The 16,183-nt window shown below is 38.9% G+C and overlaps 2 protein-coding genes across 2 annotated transcripts in view; both read left to right on the forward strand.

The window, feature by feature from the left end:
* The window catches only part of acap1 (ArfGAP with coiled-coil, ankyrin repeat and PH domains 1), a 479,281-nt gene that overhangs the window by 172,260 nt on the left and 290,838 nt on the right, over window positions 1-16,183 (forward strand). The gene's annotated exons all lie outside the window — the stretch shown is intronic.
* Window positions 1,481-11,669, forward strand: pcolceb (procollagen C-endopeptidase enhancer b). The gene is made up of 9 exons (XM_062445440.1): window positions 1,481-1,563; window positions 2,982-3,090; window positions 4,997-5,255; window positions 5,613-5,737; window positions 9,146-9,282; window positions 9,668-10,314; window positions 10,448-10,528; window positions 10,730-10,900; window positions 11,495-11,669. The coding sequence occupies exons 1-9, from the start codon at window positions 1,481-1,483 to the stop codon at window positions 11,623-11,625; spliced, it is 1,743 nt and encodes a 580-aa protein (XP_062301424.1). The 3' UTR covers window positions 11,626-11,669.

Here is a 16,183-nt window from a genome sequence, read left to right on the forward strand (position 1 = left end):
AACAGTGCGGGAGCCTTTCCACTATTTTAAAAATGTTCACAATTTCTCAATAGAGAAAGTTAGGAGATCACTAGGGTGATTACAATTTATCCTGAGGAGTATAAAACGGTCTGAAGCAAATTTCCTGGTCGTCCATCCAATAGTTGTTAGAGATTGCAGCAAAATCAGAGGATCACCATAGTCATGAAGCTGCCAGTATGGTTCTTCAGAACATCCTTGCAGATGGTTGAATAGCTTTGGAAGTCCTCTTTTTGATATAAAATTAAGGGGGTTGCATCCAAACACTAACTTTCCAACCAACACCTGAACATAGCCTGGCATAGCTTTTCCTTAACCTGAACAATCAGTATAACAATGCACTGCCAATGGCGAGTATTGGTGTTCAGGAGATACCTATAACTGGCTTTGATTCTTGGGTGCACATACAAGATAAGGTTTCTCCTACATCCCACTCTTTGCCCAGATCTACTTCCAGCCCGAAACCTTCATCATGACACCTTGAACCATCTGTCAGAAGTTAGCGACATGGCTGTCAGGAGGAGGAAGAGACTGACACCATGTATCTGGCATATGACCCATTATCATATGTACTTCTGTTGCCTCCCGGAAAGCACCAAATGACAATGTGAAAGGTGAAAGACCTTAGGATTCATCCTCTGGCGGCCTTTAATGTCTGCATTATGTGCTAATCCATTTAGTAGATGTTGAGACCTGCTGGTTGTGCAAGAGGAACAGTCAGAGGATCCCCAAAAGTCACCATGCATATCTACTAAATGTCATGTCATGTTCATGTCCGTCCATCCAATATGTGTGGAGACATTTTACCAAAAGCCAAAAATATCAACCTGTTTGTGGCGTTGGATCTCAAAAGTCACTGTCATCATCCTTGGGGAACCATAAATGTCTGTGCAACATTTTATGACAATGCATCAAATAGTTTAAATATTTCAGTCTCGACCAAAGTGGTGAACAGACCAAAATTGCTAACATGGCTAGAAAAAAACCTGGCTTGTAGCTGGTGGTGCAGTGAAGTGGTCATAAAACACTCTCACACATACAACAGTAGCAGTCTGTCCATCTGTCCTCACACCAGCAGAAACATACAGTTTTTATATATTCCATGACCTGGTAAACAAGAACAACACAGACCTGGAACATAAGCACACTGTGTAGTTTGACTGTACATACATTATATTTGGTCATGGGTGACTGTATAATGTAATTAATGTTTTTTTTCCTGTTAACCCATGTCAAACAGCCTTCTGTCCTCTCAATATCACATTCATCCACCATTTCCTTTCTTCTCCTTCCCTCCATAACACACCACCTTCACACACACATCACTTCCCTCCCATCCACTCACTCACTCCCCTCCTGGTTTGAACCTTGAGTCTCTCCACGCCTCCAACTCTGCTTCTCCCTCTTTCTTCCTGCCTCCTCTTCTCCTCTCACGTCTTTTCTAATCTCGGAGGAAAGCAGGATGGAGAACAGGGTGTGGAGTCTGTATCTTGTTATTTTGACACTGGGATGGGCCGAGGCTCAGAATCAGACCAACTTCACCAGGTAGGCTAAGGTGTGTGTAAGAGAGATTTTTGTATGTGTGTCAGTGTCCCTCTTGTGTATCTGTTTTCTTTCCTACATCCTGCATGTGCACATGTGGCAACTTATTTTCAAACCTACAACTGTGTGTGTATTTTCCTCTACTGGTTACAGTATTGTGATTACTGAGAGTACTACTTTACAGTAGTAAGATGTGGTTAGCATCCCGTAAACACACAGAAAGGCTTGTCGGACACAAAATGACAGCATGCTGTAATTGATGTAGTGATTATACTGGTCAAATATACAGTAGGTCTGATGTTTGTTTTTTTTAAAGAAAAATTGAAAAAAATACTTAGTTTTTGGGGTTTTTTCTTAGCTTCTTACTATATAAAAGGCCATTGGAGCAAGGACTGTGTCAGTGCGCAGTTGCTTAAAAAGCCTTCCACATGATCTTGGCGTTTGCACAGCTATAGCTACTTCCACACACACAGGCTGTAAATTGAGCATGCTCAATATACTCAATGCTCAGTTGCTCAAATAGCCTTCCACATGATCTTGGTGTTTGCACAGCTATAGCTACTTCCACACACACAGGGTGTAAATTGAACATGAGAGACAAACAAATGCCTGTGGGTTGCTCAGCTCCAGAGGGTCAGAAGGGAGGGACTCTACCACTACTGGGATAGTTTGGCCAAAATGTGTCCTTACAGTACCACAGGAGACATTCAACACATGCCTGAAGGACATGTTAGAGAGAAAAAAAGGGACTATAATGGGTTGATCAAAGAAAAAACAGCTCTCACAATGTAAAAGGTGATTAACGTTTCCCCCTTCCCAAGAAACTGGCACAAAAATAACAAAACTTCAGCCACAGTGAAGTTTGAAGATAAAAAACAGCAAGAGTGTAAGACAGGAAACTACTGACCAGATGCCAAAGCAGCCAACATATAAATTAACGAGTATGGGGCCAACGACTGCTGCAAAATTAAAAGTTAAGGCTGGCCCACCTTTGATGTGTGTTTATCTGAGTGCGAAATAGTGGGTGTGCGTGTCGCCACACTCCATGTGTGAGCAGGCTGTTGTGCGAGCGTTTTGAAAGTGCCTGTCTGCTAAATGTGCTATGACAACTTTCTTGTGGTGCAGTGCATGTGGAGAAAGCTCACAGCACATATACTGTATATGTTGACAGTCTTTCTGGCTTACTTTGAGTTTTATGAAAAAACATAAACCGGGAGAGTTCATTGGGAACCTCCCTGCATTCAGAGAACAGAGGCGGACTGTGCCACTGTGGTTTGCAGCGTGGATGTAAAATGTGTGCAGGGGCTCAGCCTCAGTACTCGCAGTATAGCTGCATTTTCTGACAGTGCAGCAGGTTAAAGTTAAAACTTGAACTGCAGCTAATGGTGGTTGTGTGATACCAGTTTTCCTTTCTCTTTCAGGCCGGTCTTCCACTGTGGAGGCCATCTGGTTGTAGACTCGGGCATTGTGGCCAGCGAAGGCTTCCCCAGTCACTACAAACCTGACAGTAAATGCATCTGGTACATCACTGTGAGTCTCCGGTTTTATGGCATGAATGAATGGTGATAGTTCAATTTGAGAGTTCTTGAAAATCCTATTGATTTGAAAAAATATATATATTTTTTTAAATCACCCAAAAAAAAAAAAAAAATCACAAAATCCAATCCACAGTAATTTTCATTTATATTGCCTGATTACAGCTTTTAAAAACTGTGCCAGTGTGTACAGTGCTTGATACCTGACGTTACAGCTAGCTTCATTGCACCTGTTGGGGCAGATATATTACGTTTTATCATTCTTATTAGTATATTTAAGCCTGTTGATGTCATGTAATTTACATTACAGCATCGGGCACCTTCAGAATTACTGAAAACAGGAAAGAGATACCACTCTACAGTATAGTACACTCTGTTACCTTGCACTACTGTATTTGAGTGTTCAGAACATGCGCAGTATTTTCTGCTAATAAATCCCACAATGTAATGTGTTGCATTTTCTTATGTACTTGCAAACACAAACAAAAAAGCCCCAAACAAACAAATAGCAGCACAGTATATTAAAGTACATTGGGAGAGAAAGTTCACGTCTCAGTGCCGTGCTTACAGCTGGTGCATGTCAACAAGTAATGTAGCTGTTGAGTAGTTCTACTGCTGCCAAAATAACCAAGAAGTCCAAAGAGTAAACTTTTGGGTGTAGATTATATAGAGAGTAGTAAATGAGTAAACGAAAGACTGATTTTGGACATAGTTTAAATGTTTGGCAGTGTAATTTAAGCAATTCTGTGTAACTTTTGCTGGACAGTGACCACAGTGGCCAAAAGCGGTAATATAAGTACAAAACATTCCTAACTCTGTGATGTTAGTGACAAGAGGTCACACAGCAGCTACCATATCAAAAGTTTGCTAACATTAGCCACCATAAGTTACCGGTTTTACAAGACCAAGTAAGGATAAAGCTGCAAAAGAATTGCATGCACTGAGTTGAGAAATGGTGCATTTCATTACATTTTACTACTGTGATTGTATTCTTTCAGATGTACTTTAAAGTGTAGTTTTTTTCATGCTTGCCTACAGTGATAAATGGCTTGTTGGACTTTAGTTGATATGGGGGATGGATTTTGTTGCTCTTCATTGTTATGATTGTAATATCATAACCCAATGTAAAGGAAAACAGAAATTATGTGACACTGGAGAACTTAAAAGGGAACATTTAAGAGATAGATTTGTTGGAAAAATGCACACAAAAAAAGTAACATTTATTAACAAAATTGGTAATTTAACAATAATAATGTAAGTCAAAGATTTAAAAAAAATCTGAAGCCTCACAGCAAGCTGCCACATTATCTTCTACTGCTATGGACCAGTGACTGTCCTTTTATCATCTCAGCTGCACCTAACTGGAACATACCATTTTCAGGTGACATAGGGTGAGGTAGACTGACACAACCTTCCATAGAGTGCAGAATAAATAACAAAACATTAATTTAAGAGTGCAATGCTACTACAAGTACTTACAGAAAAATGTATATATGGACACACATGCACATCCCTTAGTGCGCCAACTTTAACAGAAAGTAATTTACTGCGATACACATTTATCCTTCCTTTCATTACTTGACAGTTCCCAGTCACTCACTGCCTTTAAAAGGCCTTTTATTGTATGCTTTAAGTTATATATTCAAACCTAAGATTTTATGTTCCCAGATTTCTCTAATAGTCAGTCTGACATGTTTGGTATCCTTTGAAACTATTAAACATGTTGCAATAGGATCAGTAATATTTTTATTATAACCTTTAGTTTTATGAGGCTTACATTGCTGGAAAAAAACAATTTTGCAGTTGAGATCGAGGTATAAAAATAAACATTACATTTACTCCTATGAATATATTTGTCCAGTAATCTAAACCCTAAAAACATCACCCATTGTGCCTTCCAGGTCCCAGAGGGTCATGTGGTCATGCTGTCTTTCCGCCTCTTCGACATGGAGGCTGACCCCACCTGTCGCTATGACTACCTGGATGTCTACAACGGTCACACCCGCTTGGTACAGAAGCTGGGCCGTTTCTGTGGGACGTTCCGGCCCGGAGCCCTGATCTCCACCTCCAACACCATGATGTTAGAGATGGTGTCAGATGACGCCACAGGAGGAAGAGGCTTTCTGGCTTCCTTTAATGCTGGCAAGCCACATATGGAAGGTGTGGACATGTCATCTCTCAATAGAAACACACTAACGAGGCTTAAGCTGTATGTTTTATCTTTGTTTCTTTGCTGATACACGGCAGCATTGTGGTTGTCTCAGCTGATGTTGTTAGATATTTTCACTGTCTGGTGGTTATTTGTTTATGCTCACTAAGAGTTCCATACAACATTTCTCTGGGATTAGCAAATTACTACAGTCTGTTGGGTATATGAAATCTACAGCAACTTCTAGGAAAACTTGAAATTTCTCCATAATCAAGCTAAAAACAAAGCTGTTTCTCTCATTTTAAAGTATCACAGGAAAAAAAAAAGTCCTTTCCTTTGTATCCTATTTTTTTCTGCTGTTCCCACAGAGAATCAGTTCTGTGGAGGACGGCTTACCAAATCACAGGGGTCTGTCAAGACGCCCAACTGGCCTAACTCTGATTATCCAGCAGGCATCAGCTGCTCCTGGCACATCTCCGTAGAGCCAAGCAATGTAAGACAATCATATTGTACTTTTTATTTGTCTTGAAACACAGAGCAAATTATGTTTGCAACCAGACTTCTCAAAATTTACTTTCACTTGCTTAATGACTGCGGCAAGCATATTATTCATCTTCAGACCCATCCACCCACTTGGCTGAGGCATTGGTCATTTAAGCCGTATCCTTATATACATGGCTCAGGTCTTTCTGTACAGTGTGCAGAATTTTTTTTATTGACAATTTATTCTCTTCTGGAATCGCCCATCCTTTTATCCAGGGGATGGTGTCCACCCTAGCAGACTGGGTGCACATACTTTAAAGCAAAACATATTTTATACAGTTTAACACTATTAAAGTCTGACTTTACCACATGTCCAGACAGCAAAGAAGGCTGGACAGTAGTCACTTCCAGCCTCCAACTGCAAGCTGACTTCTTCCCTGAACTGCTGCCATATTATCATGAAGATATAGACTCGGTGTAGCTCCTCTGTGTGCCCAGATGCTCCCAGTGCCCATAAATCCAATTATTAGTTAGAGATCACAGTATAGGACAAGATTATGTAGATAGAATAATACACTCTGGCTGAGGTGATTAATAAAATGAAGACCTTGGTGTGCTCTCGAGATCCTGCCTGTGAGATTTCTAAAATAAGTATATGGATTTTCCAGGCCATATACTCGCTTCAACATTTACATGTCTCTATTGACTTGTTATGTTCCTGCTTATTTCAAGAATGCAACTGCTAAATCCCTTCTAAAAACAAACTCTTTAGACTCTAACTACCTGGATAATTTTAGACCAATTTCCAAACTGCCTCGTTCTCTCCAAGGTTTTAGAGAAACGTTGTTGCTGAACAATTGACTGCTTTTTTTTTTTAAAGAAACTGACTCTGAGACATTCCAGTGGGGATTTAGGGCAAACCACAGCACTGAGACTGCACTCCTTAAAGTGATGAATGAACTGCAGGTTTAAATGTATTAGATAGAAGCAGATAAATGCTGCATTCAACACTATTAATCATTATATTTTATTGGAACATCTCCAGTACTGGGTTGGCATCTCTTGTTCAGTTTTAAAGTGGTTTTATTCTTCTGTACTACATTGATTTTTTTTAATGTAGCCATTGGAAAGTCACACTCATCCTCTGTGAAGATGACCAGAGGAGTACCTCGGGGGTCTGTCTTTGGACCTCTCTTGATTTCTCTCCACATGTTATATTTTACCCCTGGGGATTGTCATCCACAGGTATAATGTGAGCTTCCACTCCTATGCAGATGACAATCAATTGTACCTCTCTTTTAACCCTAATGATTTTTATCAAATACACCCAACAACTGCATCTTGACCTCAACCACATTTCCTGCAGAAATATTAATATTGATAAACCTGAAAAAAATCCCAAAATCTTGGGGTCACCTTTGATAACCACCTCAGCTTGCACAAGCATGTTAATATAGTTGTCCGGTCTGGTTTATTGCAGCTCAGGAAACTCTCCAAGATCAGTTCAAGTTTACCCAGTAGAGATCTAAAGACTGTCATACATGTTTTTATTTATTCTTATTTGAACTATTGTAACTGTCTCTACACATGCCAACAGAGTCTACATAAATTACAGCATATCCAAAATGCAGCAGCCAGACTCCCCACCAAAACCAAAAAAAGAGAGCACATTACTCCTATTTTAGCTTCTAAGTACATCTTCTGACATCATATGTGCCTGGTTGCAACCTGAGGTCCTCAGCCAAGGCTCTGCTAGCCAATCCCCAATCTTGGCTGAGGACCAAGGGTGACCGGTCCTTTTCTGTTAGGGCCCACACTAACAGAAAAACCTCCCTGAGGAGATCAGACTGCTGAACCCCTAATCCTTTTTTGAAATACCTCTTTAAAAACTTTTTCTTTTGGAAATGTGCTTTCTCAGGAACTGTGGTCTGAAGTCAATTTCACCTTTTAAGTCACGTATTAAAACCTATTATTATACAAAGTCATTCTTTTGATTTTAATTATGTTCCAAACACAACAAATATTGTAATGGGAGATTTCTATTCTAAAGGCACTCATTTTTTTCTGTCCACTTACAGTAAAAATGACAATAGTCTTAAGCGTTCTTTTTTAAACAAAAAAGATGAGTCTATTTATCGTTCATGAATGGTTAACTTGCAATGCATACAGTGATGCACATTGACAAACACAAACATTCAGATCCCATGACCATTCCAATGGATGGATTTTAAAAGTAGAGTAAAAGTATTTAGAGTAAAAGCTACAAATCTTTAATATGATATAATATCTCATGTTTACTTTAACAGTTTAAACACAAAATATGTACTTTAACAATATGATTAATAGATTAAAACGTGCCTTACATTTCCTCCTTGCCTCACAGTCAGCCATGCTTGCTGAAAAGGGTGGTGTGGCCATGGGTGTGGCTCCACTGCAGTCAACTTTAGATGATGTGGAACACTGTGATTGGCTTATAGACATCCAATCAAAAAAATACAATAATCATAGATCTAGACATCCTAGAAAAGTTATGTAATCAATACCTTACAGTTAACCTTACCTAACTGTTCACTATTGTTTGTCTACCATTTCTATTTTGTTTTGAGACACCCTGTAACTTTGTTTTGAACGGTGCTAAATAATAGTGTATTATTATTATTATTGTTAACATTATATTTTCTTCCTCTTTCTGAATTTTGAAATGTTATAAAGGGATAACTTATATTGCTAATAGTTGATTGTATGGTTGTATGGGCTTGCTGAAAAAAAGGATTCAAAATGTTGATTTTGATTGATTTTCATAACATATTGCAGTAAAGTATGATGTTCGCCAGCACACCACATAAATTGACAGTCTTCTAGCAATGCCTGGTCTTGGATGTTCATCAACCATGGCAATGGTGTACTTCCACTCTACTTGTATTTCTACAAATAAGTAAAAAATAAATAAATAAATAAACAAACATAGTTTTATTATTATTATTTTATTAAGTTTTCCTTACGTAAAACAATAGTAAAATTTAAATTTCACTATGAAATTTTAGCTAGATTTGTTGAATAGAGGAGTAGGAGCAATGAAAATAGTGAAGGGGCCAATCACTAAGTGTGTGAGTGCATGTGTGTGTGCTTGACAGCGGCCTTGTGATGAAGTTTAAATGAAAGAGTTCATTGAGAACCTGCAGGCGTGTTCATGTGTGCCAAGAAATTGAACGTAAGGAAGGAAGCGAGGGCAAGAGAGGGAGTAAAAGCCCTTCTGTATTTTAGAAGTCGGGCCCTTCACTTCCTCCACCACCTTCATCTACATCTGCACTGTACTGGATTCATGAAAATGAGTCTGAAATAAACCTGTAAAAGCTCACATCCTTCATGCCGTGTCCTAACTTTAATAGTTTGTGTTGGCGTGTCACCTCTTCCCCAGGTGATTGAGGTGAAGTTTCAGAAGCTGGATTTGGAACCTGACACATACTGTCGCTATGACTACGTGGCATTGTTTAATGGGGGAGAGACTGATGACTCAAGGAGGATTGGGAAATTCTGTGGAGACCGGTCACCAGGGTGAGATTCCTCATCAGAAATGGGTGGTAAAAGAGGCAAAACACACACTAAAAATTGACTTGACAAGGTTGCTGTGGCTCAGGAGGTAGAGCGGGTCGTCCACTAATCAGAAGGTCAGTGGTTTGATCCCCAGCCCATCCAGTCCACATGTCAAAGTGTCCTTGGGCAAGTTAATTGACCCCAAATGTATGTGTGCGTGTGAATGGGTAAGTGAGCATTAAAAACGTTGTAAAAGTGCTTTGGATTAAAGAAAACACATCAGTATATGAATGTGTTTGTGAATGAGTGAATATGTTTACCATACACATAGTGTGCAGCTGAGCTCTGCCAAAGTTTATCTGCTTTCTCACATCTTTTCTGTCTACTCTCCTCATCTTTTACATAGAACCATAGTGACCAATGGGAATGAACTCCTTGTCCAGTTTGTCTCTGACCTCAGCGTGACCTCAGATGGCTTCATGGCCTTCTACTCAAGTGTTCCCCGTGGGTCTCGGACGCCCACCGCTGGAGGAGACTTCATCTACGGACCTCAGACTACCTCTGCGCCACAAAAACCAAGCACGAAGCCAAGCAAACCTACCCCCAAACCTAGGCCTGGCCTCTTGCCTAAACCCACCCCAAAACCATCCAAAAAACCAGTGGTGGTGAAGATACCACTGGTTAAACCTCCACCACGCAGACCTACCACCAAGCCTGCAGTCAAGCCTACACCTAAACCCAAACCAGCTAAACCCACACCTAAAGCACCTGTGAAAAAGCCTACACCTAAACCCAGAGTTAGACCTACACCCAAACCCAAACCTACACCCAAATCCAAGTTTATTAAGCCAACGCTCAAACCAAGCATCAAGGCTAAACCCACACGGAAACCTGTACTGAAGACAAAACCCACCATAAAACCTAATGTCAAACCAAAGCCAACACCTAAGAGTGGAGTTAAACCAACAGTCAAGCCTAAGATCAAGACTAAAGCAACACCTAAGCCTGCAGTGAAGAAGACAGTGACAAAGAAGCCAGTTGTGAGTAAGAAACGTGAGTAGAATAAACTGATTTTAACAAACAATTCACTCTGTATGTTTGTGTATGAATATGTACACCTGTATTAGGACGTTTATGTACTTATTCTGTGTTTGTTGGTGCATGTGTTTGTGTGTGTTTCCTACAGCTTTACCACTGAACCCACTGTGTACACAAGCCTGTAAGAGGACAGGAACTCTGCAGTCCAGCTTCTGCCCTCATGACTTTGGTGAGCTACAACATCAGCTGCCATCTGGTCCTCACAAAACATCCTCCACCATCTCTACCTTTCCCAAAATGCAATTTATTTAACCATTTATTTGTACTCAGTCTCATAATAACTGGTAAAATAAATACAAATGCCTAAACAGCTTTCTTTTATATTCTTTCATAATCTGAATCTCTTCAACATTTCCTCATTGTCTTTCAGTGATTACGGGTAGGCTTACATCTGTGACGCCTGGTCCAAGGGGGTCAGCAACAGTCGAGGTGTCCATCATCAAGGCCTATAAGACAGGACGACTGAACATCACCAAATCAGGACCCGTCATGACGGTCACACTGACCTCCACCTGCAAGAAATGCCCCGGGCTAATCAAAAGTATGATACAACTACCTGTACCTTCTCTGCAGCTCTTACACACATGAACACAAAGCTATAGATACTTGCTTATTCTTTGGTTTTGCTCTGAAATTAGCTATATGAAGTTTATAGGGTTATAAACAAAGTCTGGAATCACATTCTACTTCCACACAATAATATATTTAAGCGCACCTTATCTGTTCCTCTCCCCTTTTGTCTCAATCCTCCATCCCATGTACCTTACCACTCACCTCTCATCCTTTCTTCCCAACATTTCTTCATCTCTCTATCCTTAAACCCTTCCTTCAGTCCCCAAACTCATCCATTTCGTTATTCTCAGTTACACTATTTCAAATCCATATTCTTGTTGGCGTGGTTTTGGTTAGTGAAACCGTGTCTTCTTGTGTTAACGCATTGATCACTGATTTATTGATAAGTTTTGCAAATGTGAAATAGAAAATATATATATTGGAAAAAATATATTTTAGTCATTTAAAAAAAAACAACACCTGGCCCCATAACATGCATAAAATTCATCCACCGCAACAGTCAATATAACCAGATAAGAATATTTTAAGAATATTAATTTTTGTTGCTGTTTTTGTTTTCCAGGCCAAAACTACGTGTTGATGGGAAAAGTCGACGCACAGGGCAACGGCCTCCTCAGCCCCTCCAGCTTCACTCTCCTCTATAAGCCCATCCACGGCAAAGCACTCGACAACCTGTCACGCAAAAAATGCTGACATCACAGCCCTGTCCACCAATCAGATTGTCAATCAGTCTGAAAACATGTTACTTTACATAAAGAATGAAAATATTATAATATGCAAACATAATTTTTTTACATAATAAAAAAGTAATGATGTTTTTAAAGGATAAACATACATCATGAAGTATTGTATTTTGTATGTAAGTTAAAATATTTCTGTGATAAAACATGCACATCAATAAACTTTGATGCTGGTGTTTGAGATTATTTTAAATATATTGCATCTATTATCCTCTACGGAAGTTTATTGCTGCCACACCAGTAAAAAATGTTATAACGTGATAGTTTCTTGTTATAACATAAAACTTTTCAGTTATAACGTGATAGTTTCTTGTTATAACATAAAACTGTTCACGTTATAACATGATAGTTTCTTGTTATAACATAAACTTTTCAAGTTATAACGTTATAATTTACATTGTTATAACATGAAACGTTTCACGTTATAATGTGATAAATTGGTCTCAGGCGGAGGTGGACCCCGGTTAATCGGGTTGTGAACTGGCACTTGGCCTTTTGCAGTGAACCGGCATCACCATGGCCCAAAACACGGATTGTTGTTTACAGCCTTTCTCTTTTAATTTGTGTCAAAGCAAAACGTCAAAATCATCTTTATGCTTCTGCAGCATTGTGATGGTGATTCAATGACAATCTCACCATGATTTAGGCTAGCTAAAATATGTACCATCGTCAAAGCCGGCATGTGCCGGTCGGGTTTTGGAGCGCACCTATTTTTGTAGGCTGCAGCCTTCTAAAGATGATGGATAGCTTTTCCGTAGTATCTGTCTGTACTCATTTTGCCCGGGCCCGGCACCACATAACATGAAAAGTTTATGTTATAACAAGAACAATACGCTGCCGTAATCCTCCATGGCTAAAAATCTCATCTTAAACTCTAGTTAAAAGTGTTCTTGTATGTAGGCCTATTGTCTTATATGGTCATTTTCTCTTTTTCGGAGAGTCACAAGACAGGGCTCAACCTGACCAGAATCAGGCGCAGGGGAGGAACATAGGAAACTGCACCATCATCAATGTCCCTAGCCTGCATGGGGGACATGTGGCCATGTGCTCACTCTCATAGAGTTATGATAAATTGAGCAATAGTATCAGGAAATGTCTTTAACAATTGGGAAAAGCTAATATACATGACGATTAACAGTGTAAACCTACAGTAAAGGGTAAAATGTGCTCTTCATTTAGAGAACCTGGTAATATACTGTATGTGTTGCTGACATGTGCGCATGAGGCTGTGTGCCAGTCTCGACTTCCTCTTTTTGATCCTTAATTTCTGTTCCTTTCCATTATAAGGATACAAATTAGGATTAGTGGTGAAGAGCCAAAGTTTCAAACAGTGTAGTGATTGTCTCCTACAGCGTTACTGCTGAAGCCACTGTGTACCGATGCCTGTAAAAGGACAGAAGTTCTGCAGTCCAGCTTCTACTTTCATGACAAAACAATGCCAAAAAACCCCTTCCATCATCTTTACCTTTTCCAAAATGACTGTACCGCTGTGTTTTTGTTTTCTCTTTCCGGGCTTGAACTACATGTTGAATGAAAAACAGCCCTGCCTCACTCTGAAAACATGTAACTTTACATTAAGTGAAAGTATTGTAAGTTTTGTAATGACGGAAAAAATGAACCAGACCAAACAACCACATGTGAGAAATTACAATCATATTTTATTCAAAATCTGATATATGTAGTTGTATAGGTAAACAATTAACACATTTCAAATGCATTCATAGTAGTTCATCCATGAGCTAAATCAAAATCAAAAGTGAAAATCAGTAAAGCAGCCAGAAATATATCAACATACATGTTTTTAAGAATAAACATACAACATTAATTATATGTATACCATTTATTCTGTGGTAAGAAAATGGTGATTTAAATATCTTATCCTTTATGGTAAAATAAATAAAATCCAACTTTTTATACCCCTACAGCAGTGTTTGTGCCAGAGCTGGATGTGTCTTGGTCTTGAAGACTTGAGACTTGACTCGGAGACTTGAAACTTAACTTAGATTTGTCCTTGGCTTTGAAATCTTGAGGCATGACCTGGATTTGTCTTTGCCTTCATGACTTGAGACTTCACTTGGACTGGAAGATGTACAAACAGCCGTGATTTGTGCCTTATGCTTTTGTGGCTTAAAACAGTAATATGATAAAAAAGACAAAATGCCCACACCAAATAGGACATACATGACGTAGGTGCTCTTGAAAGCAAACTTGTAGAGCATCCGGTCGCAGTAAGAATCAGACTTTGTTGTTTTCCCATTGCTGGGGTCGTAGATGGAGTAGATTGTGATACTACCTAGAGAAAAAGAAAACACATTTCACAGATAGCATTCAGCACATTCACTGCAATAAACCAACGATGAAATCTCCAATTTAATGAGTTCCTAACCCTACCTAATCCTAACCCTAACCTAACAAAACAGACTATTCACTCATTAAACATAACATATAATTTTCTTTTGCACCATTTAGACATTGATGTTTCAGCTCACAACCAACTTGTGTATGTTTTATTTAAAGCTGCATTAACTATTTTTGGCCACTAAGGGGCAGAAGAAACCCACAACAAATTCATTAACACAAACCTGTTGGTGGACTCACAACTGATTCCCTACCACAGTTTCTGTTGTAGATTCTCCTCCTTATGTAGCTTGATAGTTTGAATAGCTTGGCTGCTTATACATTACCACAGTATGTGCGTCTTAAGCGATAAAGATTTTGTAGGATGTAACAATAATGGAGAAAAGAAAAACAGAGAGTAAAGAAGGTGCAACTGATTAGAGATTAAAATACAGGTTTAAAGAGTAAAGTGAAACAAGTAGAAGCAGCCCATGTTATCAGATGATGGGGAGACGTAAACTGAAAGTAGCACACAAAAAACCGGTACAGTAACTTATACCAGTTTCAAGATGAATTATTCTTCTTGTAAATATCTTTAAGGGCACAATCTGTTCTTGAAACTAAGGAACCTCACCTGAGATTCTGTCCTGCTTTCAGTGTGTTGATTTGCACTACACAATTCAAGTTTCAAAGTGGTTCATGACAAAGCCACATCAGTCTACTTTTGTTATTTTTCATTTAACTCCTAAACTGGCTAAATATTTCATAATGACACCAGAGTTCGCTTGACAGACTGCAACTCAGCTGTAACTTTCACTTGAGTCTTCTTTAGAAAGGACCTGACGTCTTCTTTGAGGAACATTTTAACCTATACAGTATAACAGTTTGATAAAATGACATCATATCTGTGTAATGATCACACATGTACCTATAGTATCAACCGACTGATGTTAGATTTGTCATTTTGTAATGTTTGAAAAAGTTAAACTAGAAATACAACATGCTTCAGATTCATAGTTCATTCATAATCGAATCCCGAGGAATGGATATGGGCCCATGCTCACCTTTGCTGCCAGTTCTCCCCAGTGGAAAATTGGGCCTTTTCTTTACAGTAACATGAAAATAATGCTAGAATGTGGTCATTTAGTCACACTATACAATTTGCGTTGTGTTGTTGGAATATATATCTCACAAATAGTGTTGTGGCACATTTAATAAAAAAGCTTTCATTTGGCTTTTTAACTAATGACATGTTGAAAGCTGTCAGTCCTTTCAGCAGGAAGTCGCTAGTTTCTAAAAAGTTTGTAATGACTTTTAGTTTTCTGAAAGCAGCAGCTTGCTGGACGCTCTCTCTACTAAGAGACATAATGCTTAGTGGAGCTCTACCTGTTTGTGTTAGTGCACTGGTTAGTCTCAAGTCTTTCATCTTACCAGCAATTAACCAGCAAAAGAAGACGACGGCTGTCATGCAGTTACACACCACTTTGCACTTATCACTCATGTTGCACTTGTTGCAATTGCAGATAATGAGAATGAGGAGGAAGATGACTAGAAATCCACACAAATAAATGGGGATGAAGGGCTGCCTTGGACAGTCATTTATATGCACTAATCCTGTGGGACACAAAGATAATGAGTACTATAATTTAACCTGCTTTATCAAATAATGATTATTGTACTTGTTTTTCTCGGTTTAAAAGAAAAAAAATTTCCTCTGCAAAATACTGACTTAAATAACACAAACAGACCTTAATGACAGTAAATGCATCAGTCACTTACCAATTATCATCTGAGGAAGAGACACGCTCAACATCACAGCCACAATACATACTGAAGAGAGACAGACAGAATATGTAATTAATGACATTATATTAGGGGCTGTAGATGTGAAATTCAATTATGAACACAAATGTGCAAGAATTTTGCACATCTCACTCTTACATCCTATCACAGGTAGAACACTACCAGTGAGTAGAGGTCTGTCACTCTCTGGCATTGTTATTTCTGATAAATTGAACCTTCAGAAAAACAAAGAGAACAGAGATAGATAAGTGAGCTGTTTAATATACCTGATAATAAAAAGTGTAAACAAGAGATGAGTCTAAAGGTTTCCTGAAGGGTAAATGGAGTCTTCATTTGAAAAAAACAAAACAAACTGTTGGCAAGTTCTATGA

This window comes from Scomber scombrus, chromosome 23 (genome assembly GCF_963691925.1).
Source record: "Scomber scombrus chromosome 23, fScoSco1.1, whole genome shotgun sequence".
NCBI lineage: Eukaryota > Metazoa > Chordata > Actinopteri > Scombriformes > Scombridae > Scomber > Scomber scombrus.